At 36.3% G+C, this 21247-nt stretch overlaps 2 protein-coding genes across 9 annotated transcripts in view; one reads left to right on the top strand and one right to left on the bottom strand.

Annotated features, from left to right (window-relative positions):
* Nucleotides 1-1719, bottom strand: part of Cep57l1 (centrosomal protein 57 like 1) — a 51280-nt gene extending 49561 nt beyond the window's left edge. For 4 of the 7 annotated variants that reach the window (XM_076859868.1, XM_076859870.1, XM_076859863.1 and 1 more), the window contains exon 1: nucleotides 1679-1719. The gene's annotated coding sequence lies outside the window, so the exon portion shown is untranslated. Of the gene's footprint in view, nucleotides 1-1669 lie in introns of all 7 variants that reach the window. The other 3 variants (XM_076859869.1, XM_076859865.1, XM_076859864.1) reach the window with 3 other exon arrangements.
* Nucleotides 1720-2386: 667 nt separating this feature from the next.
* Sesn1 (sestrin 1) overlaps nucleotides 2387-21247 on the top strand; it is a 106967-nt gene continuing 88106 nt past the window's right edge. For both annotated transcript variants that reach the window (XM_076858368.2, XM_076858370.2), the window contains exon 1: nucleotides 2387-3480. In XM_076858368.2, the coding sequence (XP_076714483.1) occupies nucleotides 3199-3480 (282 nt within the window). In that variant the 5' untranslated portion in view covers nucleotides 2387-3198. The remainder of the gene's footprint in view (nucleotides 3481-21247) is intronic.

Below are 21247 nucleotides of genomic sequence, written 5' to 3' on the forward strand. Positions count from 1 at the left end.
TGTAACCCAGTGGTTCATGAGGCTGAGGCAGGAGGATCCCAAGTTGGAGGGCAGCCTCTGCAACTGAGACCCTGTCTCAAAAAATAAAAAAGGGCTGGGAATGTGGCTTGGTGGTTAAGCACCTTGGGGTTCAATCCCAGCACTGTCCAAAAAATAAAAATAAAAAACTGCTATGAAGACCAAAATTGTACCTATAGTTAGATCTTCTGTTTCATCTGCAGACTCATTTATCCAACTGCTTCTTCGACGCACCACTTGAATGTTTTAAATGTATATCAAACTTAGCATGGCCAATCTGAATTATCAATTTCTCCCCTTAAACAAATATGCATATCATCCCATAACAATAAATGGCAATTCCTTCCTTCTAGTTGCTCAGGCTGTAACAAGGACTTACTTGACTTTTCACTTTTGCCTGCAAATGTCCTATGGGTGACCAAAAGCTGGATTAAAGACTAGGCATCTCTGCCTTCATTTCATGTCCTTCTCCCTTGCTCTGAGTCACCTTGGATTCTAGGAATAGCAGGTCTGATAGATAAACATCTTGTGATGAGTGGAAGTTATCCCCAGAAAGCCACCCCCCAGGCAACAACAAATTCCTTATCTAGAGGAGACTCCTGCAGACCGAACCTGAGATGAAGATTTCCCTGACTTTCCAAGGTATGCTAAGCTATCTTCTTGTAGTCATTCCAGCAATATCAAACAGTACTGTAATTGTATATTTAAGCATTGGTTTTTCTAACAAGTTAAGACTGTCTTTTTCACTGTTGAATAATAGTAACTTTAAATTTTTAGAAATGCACCTATTCTGCCATGTGAAGAATTAAAATCTAATGTGGTTATCAGTCCACTGATGACCTTTCAAACTTGAATTTTCTCAAGAATGACTTTTAAAAACAAAAAGAAATTTTAGAGAGAGAAATAGAAATGCTTGAATTGCTTGAAGATAATAAATTTGGGGTATATTAGTAAGGTTTTTATTTTTCTTGTCATCCTTAAAGCCTGCAAGAGAATAGGAGGAACAGTGGAATGAATCTGACATAACTTTTCTATGTTCATATATGAATACACCAACAGTGAAACTCCATATCATGCACAACCACGAGAATTAGAATAAGCTGTACTTCATGTATGAGTAATATGTCAAAATACACTCTATTGTCATGTATATCTAAAAATAAATTTCATTTTTTTTAATCCTGCAAGAATTTACGTCTAGGAGTACTGGGAGTCCTTTGCCCTTTAGTCTCATACAAAACGGACCTGACAATTTTCTTTCAAAGCGCTGCTTAGGATTTCATTTGACCGAGCAAATAAAGCACAGAACATTCCTCCACTCAAAGGAAAACAAAGGTGCAAAATGCACAGTGATCCCTAATCAATCCTGCTCGTGAAAAGGTGGAAGCCAGAGGCAGCAGAGCGAAGCACTTCACCTGTTCCCACAGCATCCTTCTAGCCTGGCCTTATTTGGGGTCGCTCCCACCGACCCTTGGGATCAATATCCCCAAATCCTCGCCTCACCGCAACTGTACTATTTATTTCCACGCAGGTCAATGGAAAGTCTCTGGAGTAAAGGCGGCAACCCTACCTAGATGGCTTCATCACCAAAACTTTAGAGGAAGTAGAAGAAGGAAAATTCTATCAAAGGAAAGGTGAAGGCCGAACCTACAGTGCTTACCAGACGCCCGCTCTCGGTCAATTCCGTCCTCTCGAACCGTTGGTTGGCAAGCAGCTACACACAACGTCGCGATGGCCCCTGGGAGTTGTAGTTTCTGTCGTAAACAGAACGCGCCGGCAGCATCAAAACTGCATTTCCCAGCAGTCAATGCGAAGACGCCCTGCCTATTTAAATCTGGTTCCGTATAATAAAGAGGCTGACACTATTTTTTAGTCTATTCTTAAATTTAGTTTCAGTTTCTCCCATAGGTGCTGTAGTGCTTTTATTTGACGCGCTTGTCCCGCGTAATAAAATCTCAGTGTACCCTATTTCTTATTTTCCCTACCCTTTCTCCAGGCCAGCTACTCCAAACGCCTGGGAACGAAAAGCAATTGCCAGAGCAAGCCGTGTGCCTTTGAGGGTGCACGCGCCCTACTCGCAGTCGCGCATGCGTAGTAACCCGCAGCGGTCGGCGGCCGCGCTCAGTGGACTGGGGGTCTGAAGGTAGCCTGCTAGAGGGCGGGGCTTTTCCCAATGGCTTTGCCTCGGCTGGTCGCGTCTGCCTGGGCGGGGAAGAAGGCGTTGGGGCCGGGGCGGCTCCGGGTTTGTGCCGGGCGGAGAAAGGGGAGGGGCTGGGGAGTAAGGACCCCATCTCCCCTCCTTGCTCCCGCCCTCTGGGCCGATCCCACCGATGGGGCTGGGCAAAGGGGCGGGCTCTGTGCCTCAGGCCCTGCTGCTCTGCCAACTCCACCGCCCTGCACGGTCCTTGAGGATTCCCGCGGCTGTTCTGTGCCCTCTGGCTTGGCGGCGGCGGCGGGCTAGGGCACAGGGATAAGAGAAGAAGCGGCGTCTTCCAAGGGGTCGGGAGCCAACTGGGCCGGCGACGCTCTGTGTTGTCGCTGCCCGCCGAGACAGCGACTGCTGGAGACTGCGGTCCCCAGGAGCGCCCGACTCTTGGGCCACACGGCTAAGGGCCAGGGATCAGCTAGCCTCCCCTGCCGGCGCCCGTCCCGCAGCTGGGGCGCTGGAAGTGCTGAGGAGGGCGGGGACTTGTGTCGGAGGAGGGGCGTGGTGGGAACCCTGGGGGAAACCGGTGGCTGCACAGACAAAAAACCCGAATGGCTGGAGAGTGTTCAACTGTTACCAGACTTTTTGGGCAGAGCACCGATTTGACAGCTCTACAACGTGAGGATATCCGCTGACTCCGCGAGACAGAGAACACTTATTCGAGAATCCCGGTCCTGCAAGTCAGAGCTATAAGATTGCAACTTTCCAAGTTTGTTTTTTTTTGTTTTTGTTTTTTTCAATCTCTGAGCAGAAGACCGCCCTTTTTGGTAGAAGGAAAGGGTGATCGGTCTTGTAAATAGATTGACCGCATCAACTTAAAAGACACTTCTACTTCCAAATGTCACCCAGACGTGTTTTCGTGACGGGTCGATTTTCCTGAATTTATTCTTACATTTCTCACTTTAAAAATATAAAGTGCTTTTGGGGCATGCTGAAAGGTAACTGAAGACTGCAAAGGAAAAACTCCGATTGTCATGGCTGAAGGAGAGAATGAAGTGAGATGGGATGGACTGTGCAGTAGAGATTCAGCTACTAGGGAGACAGCACTGGAAAACATTAGGCAAATCATTTTGAGAAAAACCGAATATCTTCGTTCCGTGAAAGAGACACCTTATCGTTCATCAGAAGCCGGGCTCCTAAATGCTGTTTCTTTGGATGGGTTGAATAAGCTACTTGCTCATCTGCTTATGCTTTCTAAGAGGTGTCCTTTTAAAGATGTAAGAGAGAAAACTGAGTTTATTCTGAAGAGCGTTCAGGTAAGGCAGAGCATTATAAGTACCGCTTTACTATGAGATTTTACTTGGCAATTACATTATGTTTGATTCACATATTAGGTTATTAGGAACTATGAATTGAACTCTAGGGACTTGTGTAAAACAATCAATTTAAGGCCACAGTGAAACAAGATAAACTAAAAACGATTTCCAAATATAAGTAAGCATGTATTGTTTTTCTACAGAGCTTTAGGCAAAAACTGCACTGCTTCTAGAAGAAAAACATGAAAGTTACAGTTAATTGCAAGACGTTTCTTTATGTTTCTTTTCGTGTTAAATGTAGCCAGTGTGCTTTTCATATTGTTAAGAGTTGTACGTGGAAAGTTTTACATTTAAAGATTTAAAGCCTCTAAAACGATAAAGGATATTAAATGTTTCCCAGTCAGCTTGTTCAAGATAATTGATGGAACAATTTTTTCTTGTTCTAAAAAACAAACAAACAAACAAAACAAAACAAAACAAAAAAAACCACAGGATTTGTTCTTTAAATGCAAAGCAACTTTTTTTTTAAGGGGGGGGGGCTATGTAAAACAATAAAAGATTGCTATAAAGAGGCAAATATCTTCAGGTTGAAAAATTGAACCCAGGGAAGGCATATGGTAGAAACAGTTTGATGGTAAATTACTCAACCAACTTTTCTGTGTTTGCTTAAATAGTTTTTCTTTTTATATGCATACCTATTTAAATTGTGAGTGCAGCAAAATTAAAAATATTATAATCCCCCATTTTTATATAATCAATTTATTCTGTTTTATTAGGTTTATTAGTTTTTTTAGAGAAATATTTACAGATAAATAATTTTCAGTGACACTTTATATGTACTTGTCAATCTATAAATTAGTCCACAGGTGTTGTTCAAAGTCATAAATGAGAAATTTTTTAAATTTGTAGTTTACTTGCATACATACATTAAGCTAAGCCTGATTATTTTTCTATACTGGCCTGAGTTTAATTTAAAGCAACAGAAAACTCATATCCATAAAATAAAGACTCTAAGATCTTGGAATATTTCTTCTCACAAATAACTTTGTAAACAATTTTTATACTTAATTTTACCAGAAATAATTTTTCTGGGTACCTGAAGTTTGTTCTTTAAAGCACAAAAAGTTTTCTCTCTTATACTATAGTCACTATGACAACTGTTCTTTTCAAATAGGGGCTCACTATGCACATCAGGTACTATTCTGTATTGTATAGGATTATGTAATCCACATCCATGTTTTTTTGTTGTTGTTGTTGTTTGTTTGTTTGTTTGTGTGTGTGTCCGATTTTTATAGTTTTCTGTCCCTTCCCTTGCTGTTTGTATATTTCACTTAGGTCTCCTCCTGTCCTTTCATCTTGCTCTTCTTTATATTATAGTGAAAAACTAGATAACCAAATTTGTTAAGAATTATATTGAAAATAAAAGTAAGCAGGCTCTGGGGAGTGCTGTGTCAAAGGATTGCAATATAAATGTAAGTAAATGGGCACTAGAATCACACCTAGGCTCAAATTCTCCTCCTTTATTAATGTATTGCCATAACCTTGGGCAAGTTACTTGATCTTCTTTAACTTGGATTTTTCACATCTGTTAAATGGGAATAAGAATATAGGGCTATCATGAGAACTGAGAGGTAAAGTGCCCCAGCATAGTGCATCTTCCTTTCCCTTTTCACAAATGAAATATATGGACTATGTGAAATTTATTTCAGGACTCACTGTACCTGTAAAAAGATTTGAGAATTTTCTTTACTGTGAAGATTTCCCATAAACTTACACATTTGAGGAGCTACTGAGGGTTGGACTAAAGGGTTCTCTACCATTGAGCTAGATCCCCAGTCCTTTTCATTTTTTTTTTTTTTTTTTAATTTTGAGCAGGGTATTACTATGTTGCTGAGGTGGCCTTGAACTTGGGATCCTCCTACCTCAGCCTCAGTAGTAGTAGTCACTGGGATTACAAGCACACACCCTTCGCCCAGCTAGACTTAACACTTATTTTTCATTTATGCATCTATTGTACTTTATTCCTGTCACTATTCTAAGAGGAACTTATATTGTACTATAATCACATGTTTGTGTGTTTGTCTCCCCCAGGAGAGCTGTAAGTTCTCAAGAGTATCGGCTGGGAACTGGAAGCTACTAAATAAATACCCAGTGGATGAACAAATTTATATTTGCCTTCTTTTTGTTTCTCATCAGTCTAGGTAGATGAAATTTCCATTTTAGGGAGTTTCTACCCCCACGTTATTCATCCATCCATGCATTCATGCAATAAATGTTTAGTGAACCCCTGGTGAGGATTGAGGACCAGTGGTAACAATTTTGACATTCTACTGAGGCAAGACAGGGCATAAAGAAGTAGTCAAATGAAAACATTAATTTTAGATAGTAAGGGAAGACTTTCCTGAGACAGTGACATTTAAGCAGAGACTAAATAAATAAATCAGATTTTTCTGCGGATCAGGACTTAATAGTATATTTGAAGGCCTCAGAGCAAATGAATTCTAGGAACAGAATGTGATTCAGTATGATCGAAGTAGACTGTTTGAGGGGGGTGTGAAAATTTAAAAGCATATGCTCTGGAGTCAGACCTGGTTTCAGTACTTTATTAGCAGTACAATGTGGGTGTTACATAATCACTCCTTGACTCAGTTTCCTAATCTGCAAAATGAGGAAATGTTAGTTTTTCCTTACAGTGTTGCTGTAAGAATAAAATGAAATTATGCTTGCAAAGCATAACACCATACCTAATACATAAGAAATACTCAGTATTGTTAGGTATTCTTGCTATTGTTAGGTAGGATTCAAATAATAGAGGGCTTATAGGCCATGTTAAGGATTGTGGACTTTATCCAGGAAACAATGAGAAATCACTCAAGACTTCTGAACAAGGTGGTGACCTGATTGATAATGTATAAGAAAATCAATCTGAAAGCAAGGTGGAGATGGGTTTCTAGTGTCAAGAGTGGATGTGCCACAACACTTAGAGGGTTGTTCCACTGATCTGTGGCAAAAATGGTGGTAGACTAGATGTAGTGGAAGAAGTGGAAAAGGAAATTAATTGGGGGAGATAATCAAGGAGTTAGTGTACACAGGATATACTATTTAACTGGATTTAGAAGAGGAAAATAAAAGCAAGATTGACTCTAGTTTGAACTACTTGGTGAATAATATAATCATTTCCTGATATAGAAGAGTGGCAGGAAGTCCATTTAGGAGAAAAATGACTTCTGTTTTAAACATGTTGAGGTTAAGTTGCCTATGAGATATGTGAGTAGAAATGGCTCAGTGGATTTCTGTCCCTACTACCATTATTGTAGTTTTATTATCTCTCACATCTCCAGACTTAACCTAACCCACTCTCCACCTTTCTATCCTTCACATAGCTGCAGAGCCATTTATCTAAATGAAAATCTGGCCATGTTACTTTCCTGTCTAAAACTTTTATAATAGAAGAGAATCTAATGAATGTCGCATAATAATCAGCATCCTCTGGCTTCTACTTGCCTGTCTACCCTCTGCCTCACTGCTCCCACCTTATCATCAATCTCACATGGGAAATTAAATAGTAATTCAAATGTAGTACTCCATAATACTTTCATTAGTAAAGCAAGAAAAACTCCAAGTGCATATACAATTCCTGCAGCTGTTCTTGAAGGACCTTAAGTGATTGCTTTAGGTCATCTCCAAGGATTATAAGTGGTGAGGGAGAAATGATAAGATTGTGGTAGGGTGGATTCGACTCCAAATGTCTAAATCTGTTTTTAAAAAAATTGGCACATTGGGAGACCACATATTCTGTTTATAAAACATGTTCCTGATTTATTGATTTCACATCAACAGCATATTGAAATCTGCTTAACACATTTTTGAGAACCATTCTCTACCGGGCACTGTACTTGAACTAGAAGATCAGTAAGTTTGTTACACTCTATTGTGGAAAGTCCTCTGTTCCCATGGGATGCTATATTTATTCTGGGATGCCTTTTTGATACTCTTGATACCCTAAACAAAGAAATAGAGGTGTTGACCTCAAGCCCACTTTAATGATATAATCTACTAGTGAACTATAGTCTTTTTGCAGGGGGTGGGAGTGGGGGATGGAAGGAGGTACCTGGGATTGAACCTAGGGTTGCTTAGCCATTGATCCACTTCCCCAGCTCTATTTTGAGAGTGTCTTACTAAATTGCTAGGGCCTCACTAAATGGCTGAGACTGGCTTTGAACTTCCATTCCTCCTGGCTCAGCCTCACAAGTCACTGGGATTACATACATGCTCCACTGTGCCCAGTGTGAACCATAGTCTCAATGAAGCTTATGAAATTAAGATGAAAAATGTGAGTGTATATATGTATCAAAAGATATAAGGAGTATCCTAAATAACATTTTCAAGACTCTTCATTAATCATTTTTATTTTTGTACTATGAAGAGGGAAAACTAAGTTTTCTCATACCAGCATTTAATATTGTCTGAAAGCAATTTGGCTTAAGGTAGAAAATTTGGACTAAGTAAAATAGTTACTTTGTTAAGTGAGGTAAGGAAGGCTTTCATTTAGTGAAGTGATTTCTTCCCACCCCCTCCCAGGGAGAAATGAAACTGTAATTACTGGATATGATGCACTTTTGCAGTTGTTGGTATGGTACTTGAAGTTGGTGTATCTAATTGCTATCCAATTGTGTAATATATAGTTTATAGATCTAGCAAAATAAGTTTATTATTTCACATAATAATTCTGGACATTGCATGATTCCAAGCTTGATTGATTAATTTATTGGCTCAGCTAAAAATAAAATTGAGTTTCTTCCCATGTTTCTATCAGGAAAGAAAGGTTTTTCCCAGAAACCCTCTGGCAGAATTCCTCTCAGTATTTTATTGGGCAAGATGGTGGTCCCATGTCTTTTCCTAAACCAGTCATTGGCAAGCAAATTTGGCATTTATATTTTTAGTTTGGATTATGAGTATTCAGCCCCTAAGGGCTATGATCAACTCTTCTCCCTTCCCTCCATCACTTGAACAGGTCTAGTTAGAAGTGTCCTTTAAAACTGCTCCAAAATAATGTATCATTGGTTTATAATTATGATTATATTAGGTTAGAAGAATATTTAAGTCATTTAATAATGGGTCTATGAAATAGTATTTATAGCATATTAAGAACATTCTAGAAGCAGACTTATTTTTTTAGAGTTTTTTTTAATGATTGTTTAAGTTTGATTTCTTTTTTATTGCCAGCCAGTAAAGCCAAAAGTTTAAGGTAGTACATCTCAAACATACACTGCTGACTCTTAGGTATCATAGCAAATACAAGAATCCTCTTTCAATATTTACACTAACTTCCCTCTTCATATCCACTATTTTCTGGCCTTTCTGCTTTTATTGATATAGTAAGAACTCCATCCCTTTTTTCAGAAAGCCTTTGTTTTGAACTCAGGAAAATACTATTTACTCTCAGGTTTTCTGGGCTTTTTTTTTTTTTTTATTATTATTCTAAATGGTTTGAGGGCAAATACAGAACAATTTTTTTTTCCTCCTTGTCTTCTGGCTGATAGGATGAATAGTATCTGTTCTATCTACCCTCGGTTGCCTCTTTATAATACCTAAGTGCATCCTGTCTTCTTCCTTTGTTATGAACTTTCAGAAAGGTTGAAACTAACAAGGAGAATTGTGGGAGATGGGGGGACTGATCCCAAGGTTGATCTACCACTGAGCTACATCCCTAGCTCTTTTTATTTCTTACTTAACATGGTCTCCCTAAATTGTTCAGGCTGGCTTCAAACTTGCAATTCTCCTACCTTAGCTTTTTGAATTGCTGGGATTACAAGTGGGCACCACTACAACCAAGGATATGTATTTTTTAAGTTTTCAAGATTCATTTATTTTATTCCTGTTAGTGCTTTTAACATGGAAAAATTTTTAATTTTAAAGTTATTTTTCTAACATGGTTATTTTGTGTATAAACTGGAGGTGTATTTTGTTCAAAGATGGGATGTTAAATACTTGAGTATTAAATTTCATTTTAAGGTCATGGGTTGTTCATGATACCACTGAAGATCCTCTGAAACAATAGTTTATCTTAATAAGAATTTATTTCCTCATCTTTAACACTTATTGCCCATAATCCTTTTAGAATAAAAGGATTATAAATAGATGTGGTTGTTTTAGAGTTATATTTATTTTCCTTTTGGTAAGCCATAAGAAATTAGTAAAACATCTTCTTACCATTTGAATGGGTAATAAATTAATAATTCACACAATCAACTTACAGATTTGTTGGAATTTTATCTGATAGAATCTTGGATATAGTAAAGGATTCTTAATCACTTAAAATTTTGATGACAGGCACTATTTAGGATTTTGTATTAATCATAAAGAATTTTCATATTTAAAAACAACATTTAGGTTGTAGAAAAGCATGGACTGAAAGAAAGCATCAATATGAGAAATATCTCAGAATTTGTGGAAGGACAGAGTTGGTGCTGGGTAAGTAGGGGAAAGCATTGTTTAAAATACATGGAAGGATGAAAATGCTGTTGGAAGGACATCAACACCAAGCAAGCCTTGCCATCAATTTTAATTGCTTCTTTTGTCAGAATTTCTCAGTTTGTTTTTTCACACCATGGTAAAATATCTAAAAATTTTTTATGGAAGTCAATGGAAAATAGGATTTACTTTGACCTCACTTTTCTAGGTCTCATTTAGTATATCAGGTGAGAGAAACTAACTGACCTTGAAGAAATTACCTAGTGCTTTAATTATACTGACAAGTATACTCGGAAAATCAGATTGGGAGGATTCATCAGAATATTTGGTGATTATTTCTAAGGTCATCAGGGAACTTGAAATATAAGTATATATTTCATGTTTGGCTTTGTTTTTGTTGGTTACTATACCCAGTCAAACCAGTGTTTATAAAAGAAACTTTTACTGGTAAAGTTAGTATACAGAAAGAAGTATCTTGTAAAAGATATTTGTTTTTATTTTTTTGAATCCAGGGGCATTCTACCACTGAACATCCCCAGTCCTTTTTATTTATTTATTTTTAAAATTTTGACACAGGGTCTTGCTAAGTTGTTGAGGATCTCACTAAATTGCTGTGGCTGTTTTCAAACTTGAGATCCTCCTGCCTTAGCCTCCCCATTCACTGGGATTATAGGCATGTGTCACCATGCCTGGCAAAAGATACTTTTATCTTTTTTCATGAAGGAGATTTCACTCAGGGGCACTTTACCACTGGACCTTTATTTTATTCATTTATTTATAAATAATAATCAAACCCAGTGCCTCACACAAGCTAGGCAAGTGCTCTACCACTGAGCTACAGCCTCAGTCCAAGATTTTTTTTTCTCTTTTCTCTTTTTTTTTGATGGTACTGGGGTTTGAACCCAGGGCCTTATGCATGCAATCTACCAACTAAGCTATATCCCCAGCCCCAAGACAAGGTCTCTCTAAGTTGCTTAGGGCCTTGATAAATTGCTGAGGCCAGCCTCAAACTTGTCCTCTTCCTGTCTAAGCTTCCTCAGTCACTGGAATTACAGGCAAGCACCACTGTGCCCCACTTGATGCTTGTTTGTAAAAATGCTTTTTTTAAAATGATATATATGGTCTTTATAATTTTATTGAAATAATTTACTACCAGAGCAATTGACTTAAAAAGGACCATAGAATTTTAGAAACAGAGGGACCCCCCACCTCCACCACCACTACTCTTTCTCTAGATGAGGTGGGAACATAGGCTTTTTCATGCCCTGATTCAGATTAGATTTCTGTTCTGTTCTTAATCTTGAGTGATATAGACAAGTTAGCTAGACCCTTTGTACCTTTGTTCCATCATCTGAAGTGTTGTGCTAAGGCTTTCAGGGTTAATTTTCAAAATCTGGGAATGTACCCCAGAATACAGATGGCAACTAGTAGTTTCTATATAAGTTAATAGTTCTTCTCCTCAGGTGATTTGAGGTGAGGGAGTCAAGGTCCAGTCCACTTTCCCCCATGCTTTTCTGCTTCTCTCATTACATGCAGACAAGATGCAAAGTGTTAGGTAGGCTCGTGTGCAGGACGTGCCACACAGCACTGTCCACTTTCCACGGAAAAAAAGGTTTTTTAATGGCAATATTTTAGTAGTTTTTGTAGGCCAACTATTGGGACCATTTATTGAATTTTCCCAGTTGGCATTTTATTGTTAAATGTCTATATATTACTTGTAGACTCAACTATTGGCACACTTTTTAAGTAAATAGATTTAAAGTTTCATTTTTTTAAGAAAAAAAATCATAAATTTGGCAACACAAGAATTATCTGTTTCCTCAATCTTTAATGTCTTTTATGTAACTGGAAAATTTTGATAGAATGCAATGAAATATGGAATTACTTTGGAAAAAATTAGATACTTTAAGCTTTATTTATATTTTTATATTTTACTTAAACATTACTCTATTGTTCAATTAAAAAGTGAAAGATCTTCTAGATTTACAAATTATTACTTACATTATAAAATTGCCTTAAGACAACCTTCTATACTTTTTTGGGGAGGGCACTAGGTATTAAATCCAGGGCCTCAAATATGCTAGGTGAGCCCCCTACTACTGATCTATATTCCCAACCTTTCCTAAGCTTTTAAACCATATTAAAGAGAAATAAAATTTATCATGTGACCTTTGTGAGTTATATTATCCAAATCAACTTTCATATGTATTCATTAAATAAATATACATATTCATTTAATGAATAGTGTTCATTTAGTGTTTTAACTAATTAGTTTATTAAACAATTTAAACTTGTTTAAATAGACAAACTGATAAACATATATATAAAACTAAACATATATATAAAACTAAAGGCTAGGATAATTCATTAATTCTATGTATTTTTAAAAAATATTTTTGTAATTATAGACAGAATGCCTTTATTTTATTTGTTTATTTTTATGTGTTGCTGAGGATCAAACCCAGTCCCTCACACACCCTAGGCAAGCACTCTGCCACTAAGCTACTGCCCCAGCCCTTAATTCTATGTATTTTAATTCTCAGTAAATCTAATTAAGTCTTAGTTTACTAAAAGTGAGCATTTACTGTTTTGATTCTTCATTGTTTGATAAGCTTTGTACAGTTGTCTTTAAATTTTACATGATTTCATTTTCTAGCAAGTTGGCAGGTGTGATGTCTATAATTATAACTGAGTAATTTTTCAAATGCTATTCATAGCCTAAACACAGCAAGAAAATTCTTCCGATCATGTGATAAAGATCTAGCCTTGCAAAATAGTGGTAGAGTGATATGTTCAATGGTGCTGAAGGACATTTAAGAGAAGCCTTTCAAAACTAAACAGTGATTTGAATGACAGGTTTTTCTCAAAAAATAAAATCTCAAAGTTGTTGATAGTGATCAAAGTAAGATGTATCTATTTTTTACCTAGCAAGTTGATGCTTATATTGACAGTTTTAAAAATATAACCTATATAACCTGTAAGTTTTAAAATATAATCTATATTTCTTTGGGTTTTGTTGATGATGGAGGTTGTGAGTATGAAAAATAATTGAAATTTTACTGAGCCAGTCTAAATTTTACTAGTGAGACCAATGAATTACTTCATTTCATTTCATTCATTATTTATTGTGTACTTACTATATGCTAAATTCTATACCTATCTATTTTTTGACATGGGAAAGAAAAGGATATAAGTTTCATTAATTTTAATAATGACTCTACTTAAAAAAACTGAAGAAGCGCTGGGCTTGAAGATGCACACCTGTAATTCTGCAACTTGTTGGGCTGAGGTAGAAGGATTGCAAACTTGAGACCAGCCTATACTGAGATCCTATCTCAAAATAAAATAAAAAGCACTGGAAATGTAGCTCAGTGGTTTATCAACCCTCGGTTCAATCGTGAGTATCAGGGAAAAAAAAAAAAAGAAGAAGAAGCAGCATAAAAAGAAGATGATGAAGTCTCAGCAGCTCTCAGAAATATTTAGAATGATTTAAAGATCATTTGGGGTTTTCTTTACCAGCTATGTGTTCATGAATGAGTTAACCTCTGTAGTCTTAGTTTCTCATCTAAGAATTGGCATTTTATTATCTACCTTGTGATGTATTGAAAAAATTAAAGGAGGTAATATTGGTAAAGCATTTTGTAAACTTAAATATACTATAGAAATTTTATTATGGATGAGCTTTTTGAGCCTCTGCTTATTTATCTGTAAAATGAGGAAAATAATAACCTTAAAAGGTAGTTTTGAGAATTATTGTTCAATAAATATTTGTAATGATAATGAAGAACTTGATCTATGTCTTCCAGCTAATGAATCAGACTCCGAACTGGCATTCCTTTAGGAATGGACAGTCTCAATTTTTATGTAATTGATTTTCATGCATTGCACATTTTATATCCATGTGTATCAACACTCCTAATTGCCTTTTGTACGTTAAACTCAGTTTTCATACATTATCTGATTAATGATGATGTTTGATTGTGACATAGTGTGTTTGTAACCAGTCACTACTCCAAAGTAAGTGTTGGACTTTACCCAGAGATTTATACCAGAACTGAAGGCAGATCTACCCTGTCAATTGAGTCCAACATCATTCTGTGATGCTATCATTGTACTAGCAAGAAGGGGTGGCAGTCAGGCAGGAAGGTACAATGTGATCAAGTATACAGTGTGAGGCTTGTTTCAGTACCTGGACAGCATTTGAGGATAATGCTCAAGAGCCTAGGCTCTAGAGTTAAACCTGGGTTTAAGTCCTGCTCTGACAAACTCTAACTTTGAGCAAGTTACATAATCTCCTTAAGCCTCAGTTCCTTTACAAAGTGGTAAGGTAATGTGTAATGTTTACTAGAACCCAGAAAGCTTTCAATGAATGGTAATTCTTAGTATTCTATTCTGTCTCCACCCTGTGGGTAAGAAGGTGGGCAGTTGAGCCCTCTGGCATAATATGCCCTTATATCCTTCAAGTCTGGGAAAAATGAAAACATTTCCACCTTCTTACAGTTTTCCTAATCTAGAGGAAGTAGCTACCTCTAGAAACCATAATTATGGATTTAGTAAGTATTGTTTTAACTCTCTGGGAACTGGACTCTGCTTATGTTAATCTATTATTCCACTTTGAAACATTTTATTTTCAAATATCTTCAGAGATGCATAATATAGGAAATCAAGTGATGGCTTGTATGCCAGTGTAGTCATCAAACAACCGAATCCTCTATGCCTTGTCTATTCATGTCTAGTTATTCCAAGAAAGTTTTGCTACAGAGACTGCTTGCTTTGAAAGTCCATTAGAACTGTCCTGTCAGTGTTCTTATACTGCTTACCCCAATGGAAGCCTGGCATATTGAACAAAAACTCTTCCAAACAGTTATTTCACTCTTGCCAGATAATTGGCCCAGCCCAGTGAGTTTAATATAATTCAGATAAAGTAACTGCAAAGGTTACATTACCAAAATATATTCCAGAAGAGATACCAGAGTTTGAAGAGATTTTGTTTGATTTCTTGAATTTGTGTAATAGTATATAGCTCCTCTTAAACCCCCATGCCTATTCCATTTATGTCTCTTACAAATCAGGATGAATGCTGGGGTGGTAGGAGGTTGGGGGCAGAGGTAGCAGTAGAAACGTGCCATGGTTTGAAACCAAGGTCTTAAATCATCTTCAGCAGTCTGTATGTCTTTGAATATAGGGAAAACAGACATTCTATATGACAAAGCTTGTTCTTAGTCCTTTTTATATATTCATTTATTCAGTCTTCACAACAACAATATAACAGTATAGGTATTATTATCCCCACTTTATGCATTAATAAAACTTAAGGTACAGATAAGTAACTTGCCCAAGATATCAGAGCTAGTTGGAATAGTAGCCAGGTTTCAAACCTAAGCCATGAGACTCAAGAGTCTACATTTTTCACCATTATCCCATATTATCTGAATAAAAATTTAATATAATATCCCTAACAGTGAAAATATCAACTTACTTTACATTGAAGGTGAAACTTAAAACTTTGCTGTTTCTAGAGTAAACTATTTTCTCAGATGTCATTAAATTGCATATCAGATTCTTTTTTAAATGCTGACCCATCTTGAAATTACTTTTGAATCCTACTGATTCTTCGTCTTTCTTGTGCTATATAATTTTCATTATATTGTCATTATAAGTTTCATCTGTGGACTATGATCTTGGAATTATGGTGCAGAAAAGGCTTATCTTTACATTGAAAGCCTTCAAGTAAAATGATTCCTTTAATGCATTACCTAAAAGAAAATTTGGTATATTTCCATGAGTAATAGACCCAAGTTTAGCTTTGAATGTTAAAAGAGCATTCTCCTAGCTAGTTCATTGTTGCCATGACAGTGCTGGCAGTGCGAGTGTTGTAGTAACTCCTTGCAATGATCTTATTTTAGACCCTAAGGTTTGCAGTGCTGAAAGTCCCTTTCCCCGCCCCACAAGCAACTCTAGTGGAAAAGTACTGGTTTTATAGCAAGCTTCTAGTTTTGTAGCTAAAAGACTGCACTATTGTGGGCTTTAAAAAAAAATGTGTAGGAGTGTTGAGTATTTTTCCTGTGGATTATGAATATTTGAAATCTCCCAAAATATGCTATTACATTACAAGGCATACAGAAAGTTGTTTACAGCTAAAGGAAAGGGACTTCAATTGTCTTTTTAGAACTCTAGCCCAGATTGTATGATTCCACTGAGCTTATACAGAAGTGATTTTTCCATTTGTATGTCTCCCATTAATACTTTAACTCTTTAGATTCTTTTTTTCAGTTATTATGGAAAATTGTCATTAGAATCATAAAGGACTGTACTTAAACAGTGTAGAAAAAGTACTCTTTTCCATGTCCTTTCCATAATTTAACATTAATCTGCTTAAATGGAACATTTTAATATTGATTACATTTTTATCTTTTTTTCCCCCCTTTCCTTCAGTACTGGGGATTGAACCTAGGGTACTCTATCCCTGAGCTATATCTCAGCCCTTTTTATTTATTTTTGTTACAGGGTCTCACTAAATTGTCCAGGCTGGCCTTGTAATCCTCCTGCCTCAGCCTCCCAAGTCACTTATGATTGTAGGCATATGCCATTGCCCCCTGTTAACATTGATATCTTAAATTGTGAGCTCACTTAAGTTATGAAATGATTTTAAGAAATTACCCAGTTTGGGTATCTGAACCAACATAATTGTTGAAGCCTTTTAAACTGTTGCCTGCATGTTATAAATTAGATTTTAAAATATTTCATTGATATTTTTAAATTGTAGATCCTATTATAATTGTACCATTAAACATAAAATAATTTCAAATTTATAATTCTAACTGCTATTTTATAGATTTTTACATACCACTTGTTAGGACAGTTTTTTGGTATTCATGGCACATGCACTAAAAATGTACTATAGAATGATGAAATAATGATTTTGTCAAATGACCCTGTCCAAAAAATATGGAAAATCTAAATATTTTACTTCCTTCATCAATGGCAGTTGCTACCAAATGATTACTTTTAATTTTTTTCTAAACATATTCTTCCCTCTGTATCCATGGGTTCCATAATCAATGTATTCAACCAACTGTAAATAAAAAATATTTGGGAAAAATTTTGCATCTTACTGAACATGTATAGACTTTTTTCTTATCATTGTTCTATAAACAATATAGTATAATAACTATTTGCATAACATTTACATTATGTTAGTAATATAAGTAACTTTGAAATGATTTATGTGGAAGAATATGCATAGAATTTAGTAAGTACTATACCATTTTATATAAGGGACTTGAAAATTCATGAATGTTGGTATACTTGAGGGAGAGGGTTCTTGGAACCAATCCTTTACAGATACAGAGGGACAGCTGTACTAAGTTAAAACTGAAGATTAAAACATATCTTCCATGGTTGGATCTGTATTAATTCTTAGAGTATGAGGGTCAGGCAAACCCTTTTGTTTCTTTTTTTCAATTCACATAGAAGAATAATTTTCTAAGGAAAAAAAATTGACCTTGGACTAGAATTTTATTCGGCTTTTCCACCAAGCAATGAGATATCAGAAGTATGTTGTATTATTAGTCCCTCACTAGTAATTATTCAGATAAAGAAGTGTCAAGTTTTCCAATCTACAAATAGTCTTTGGCTCCTTCTTTGAATCTGGAAATAGAAATGTGGTAATATATGAAAATTCAAACCTTGAGATAAATACTCTTTCACTTTCATACTACATGTTTATATTATTTTATTGGTTGGAATGAAACCAAATTATGGTTAGTTTCTTTTCCTGTAAAATACTTAATAGCAGGGTTGCTTTTTTCTGAACCCCATAGCACCTGGGTAGCTAACTTCCCTCTTCATCTAAGGCCGAAATAAATGTGCTTTTCAAAATAAGAATTCATTTGAAAGCTTTCTTTGTGTTAGACATTTTCTGGCACTATTATATATCATTTTAAAGTAGAAGACAGTGATTGCACTTTAATAGTTTTTTGTACTGGGGATTGAACCCAGGGGTGCTCTACCACTGAGCTACATTGCTAGCCCTTTTTTATTTTTTATTCTGAGACAGAATCACAGAATTTGTGATCCTCTTACCTGAGCCTCCGCAGTCGCCTGGATTACAGACATGTACCACCCAGAGCTGGATGTAATGGCCCACACCTGTAATCCCAGCAACTCATGAGGCTGGGGCAAGGAACATTGTAAATTCAAGGCCAGCCTGGGCAATTTAGCAAGATTCTGTCTCAAAAAATAAAAAGGATATAGCACAGTTGCCCCTGGGTTCAATCCCCAATATCACACACACACACACACACACACACACACACATACACACACACACACACAAACTTAGAAAAAGTGTTGTAGTGGTTTAGAGGGGAAAGAATTTAAGAACAAAGCAAGAATGACAAAAATATAAAATTTTGTGGTATGTTGATAACAGTGTAACTGCTGATAGGAGAGTATGTCATACAGCTAGCCTTTCTAGAGGGCAGTATGGATATGTGTCAAAACCTTAAAAGTATGTGCACGGTAATTCTTCTAGAAAGTCATCTAAAATTATTTATGCATATAATCACAATAGCACTATTTGTGATATAAATATTTTATCTACATGTATTTTATATGCATGTAAGTAATAATCTAAATATCCAATAATGGAAGATTAAATTATGTGATTAAAGGATGATTATGTTACAAAAATTTGTTTTTAAATGTACCCTTATGTAAATAAAACTTTTGGGGGGTACTGTGGATTGAACCAAGGTGTGTTCTACAACTGAACTATATCTCCAAACTTTTTAATTTTATTTTTAGACAGGATCTCCCTAAATTGCTGAGGTCTTTACTAAAGTGTTCAGACTCGACTTGAACTTGCAACCCTGCTGCCTCAACCTCCTGAGTAGCTGGGATTTCTGTCTTGTACCACCTCACCCAACTAATTAAATACATTTTAAGTAGAAAATAATTCTTAAAATAGTATGCCAAATGTATATTTTTGTAGATGGGGGAAATCAGGAAATTGTGTGCATGAAAATATTAGCTGTAGTTCTCTTTCGGGGTGGGAATATTGGAATTTTTTATAATAATAATCATTACTTATTTTGAGTGTTTACCATATGCCAGGCATTATGGTAAGCATTTTATATATAACATTTGTAAATTTGGGTGGGTTTCATAGGTTTTAAGGAATAGATTTTCCCCAAATAGAACAACTATACAAATGTGCATGCACCCACTCACTGTAAGTTTAGCTTGTTTCTGATTTATTTAGCAAAGGAAATGGGAACTTCTCAGAAGCTGTGCATTTTCATTGAGAAGAAGCACTTGCAGCCTACTTTGGTGCCACTTTCTTTGAACTCCACAGTTTCTAGAGAGGGGTGCAACAGCTGGTGACCCTACACTGTTGCCTTTTTGTAGTTAGCATTTATATCTATAGTCTAGAATAATTTACATAACTATCTATGTACTTTATTTGAATGCCTGTTTTCCCACCATCTCTAATTTTATACTTACAACAATTCTTCATGCTTTTACGTTTTGTAGATTGTGGAGGAGACCTAGAAAGATTGAGTTATTTAATTCAAATAGTGAACACTGAGGTCTAGAGACTTGATTCCTAAGTCTATGTTCTTAATCACTAATCTGTTTTCCTATCGCTTCTCTTCTTCCTCTCCCTCCCTCCCCTTCCTCTTTCTTCTCTTCCTCCTTCTCTTCCTCTTCCTCTTTCTCCTCTTCTTCCTTAGTGGGCATGTATTACTTTAATATTGGAAAAACAACTTCATATCAATGTGGGAAAAATCATATGATATATACAGTGTTACAGTAATTCAGAGCAAGGAAAGATCAGGATGATTTGGGATAATATATACAGCTTAATAGAGCAAATAAATGTTAATGTAATAATTAACTTTTCTTCTCAGCTTATCTGTCTGTTTACACAAGCATGCACTGCTTCTATCCCCAACAAGCCCAAACCAAACCTCTGATGACTGGCTGGAAGCAATTAATGCTCAGTTATTCTTGCCTGCAGACTAAGTTTTGGCCCCGTTTTTGTTTCCTTTTGTGGCCCACTTTTATCTTCTTTGCACCATCTGTCAGGGCATGTGTGAACTTGTAGCTATAACTTTTGTCAAAGCTCCTTCTCACTATAGTGTTATACCATCATAATTTAAAGAGTGAAATGGCTAAAAGAAGTTGTGATAATTATATTAAACTAATTGATATTTCCCTAGAATGTTACTATTCTTGGATTCAAATTCATACACTTAAATACTATATTTTAAAACTCATTGAGAGGAAGTAGGAGATCTTGAAAATTGTCTAATGAAATAAACTAGAACTGATATATGCCGGTATGAATTGACATAGCAATACTTGTTAAAATACCAAAGTATTTTGATAAATATCAAAATACTTATTTTGGGAAATAGTAAATAAACTGCAAAAAGCAATAAAATTAATAATACATAGTCAAGGGAAGTGGTTTATGTCAGAAACTACACATGCACTTAGATTCTAACCTGTTCTGGTCACTGATGATAGAGTTATGAGGTTTGCTTAGTTGTTTTATTATTTATTTCAGATGTTGGGGAAGGTGCAAAGAGTTTTAACTAGGAGAGAGATACTATGCAGGTGGACTGACCCACTAAACAAGTGTCAGTTGTGCCAAGGAGAAAGATGGGTTCCAGGCTTGGGTGGTGACTAAGCAGGCTGCCACAAGCCAGGGGCAGAATCCCTTAAGAACATTGCTTCTATTGGGTTTGAAGGGCTTTTCTTTCTTTTTTTTGGGGGGGGGGTGGGTGGGGTACCAAGGATTGAACTCAGGGGCACTTGACCACTAAGCCACCTCAACCCTATTTTGTATTTTATTTAGAGACAGGGTTTCACTGAGTTGCTTAGCGCCTTGCTTTTGCTGAGGCTGGCTTTGAACTTGAGATCCTCCTGTCTCAGCATCCTGAGCTGCTGGGATTATAGGAATCCACCACCATGCCCAGCTCTGAAGACCTTTTCTTTAACAACTGAATTACTATATATTGGTTTATAACAAATTTGGTGGTTTTAAACAATGTACTTTTATTATCTCATGGTCACAGCTAGCTATGGCTCAGCTAAGGCTTTGGTCACATTTGAAGGTTTAAATGGGAAGGTTCTGCTTCTATACTCATTTTCCTTGAGGGCTGATAGTTTGAGGGCCTCAGTTTCTTCTTGGCAACTGGCCAGAGGCTGCCCTCAGTTTCTTGCCATGTGGGCCTCTCCATTTGCTTCATCAAAGGACGCATGTGAGCAGAACTGTAAAGAG

Source organism: Callospermophilus lateralis, chromosome 6 (assembly GCF_048772815.1).
Source record: "Callospermophilus lateralis isolate mCalLat2 chromosome 6, mCalLat2.hap1, whole genome shotgun sequence".
Taxonomy (NCBI): Eukaryota; Metazoa; Chordata; class Mammalia; order Rodentia; family Sciuridae; genus Callospermophilus; species Callospermophilus lateralis.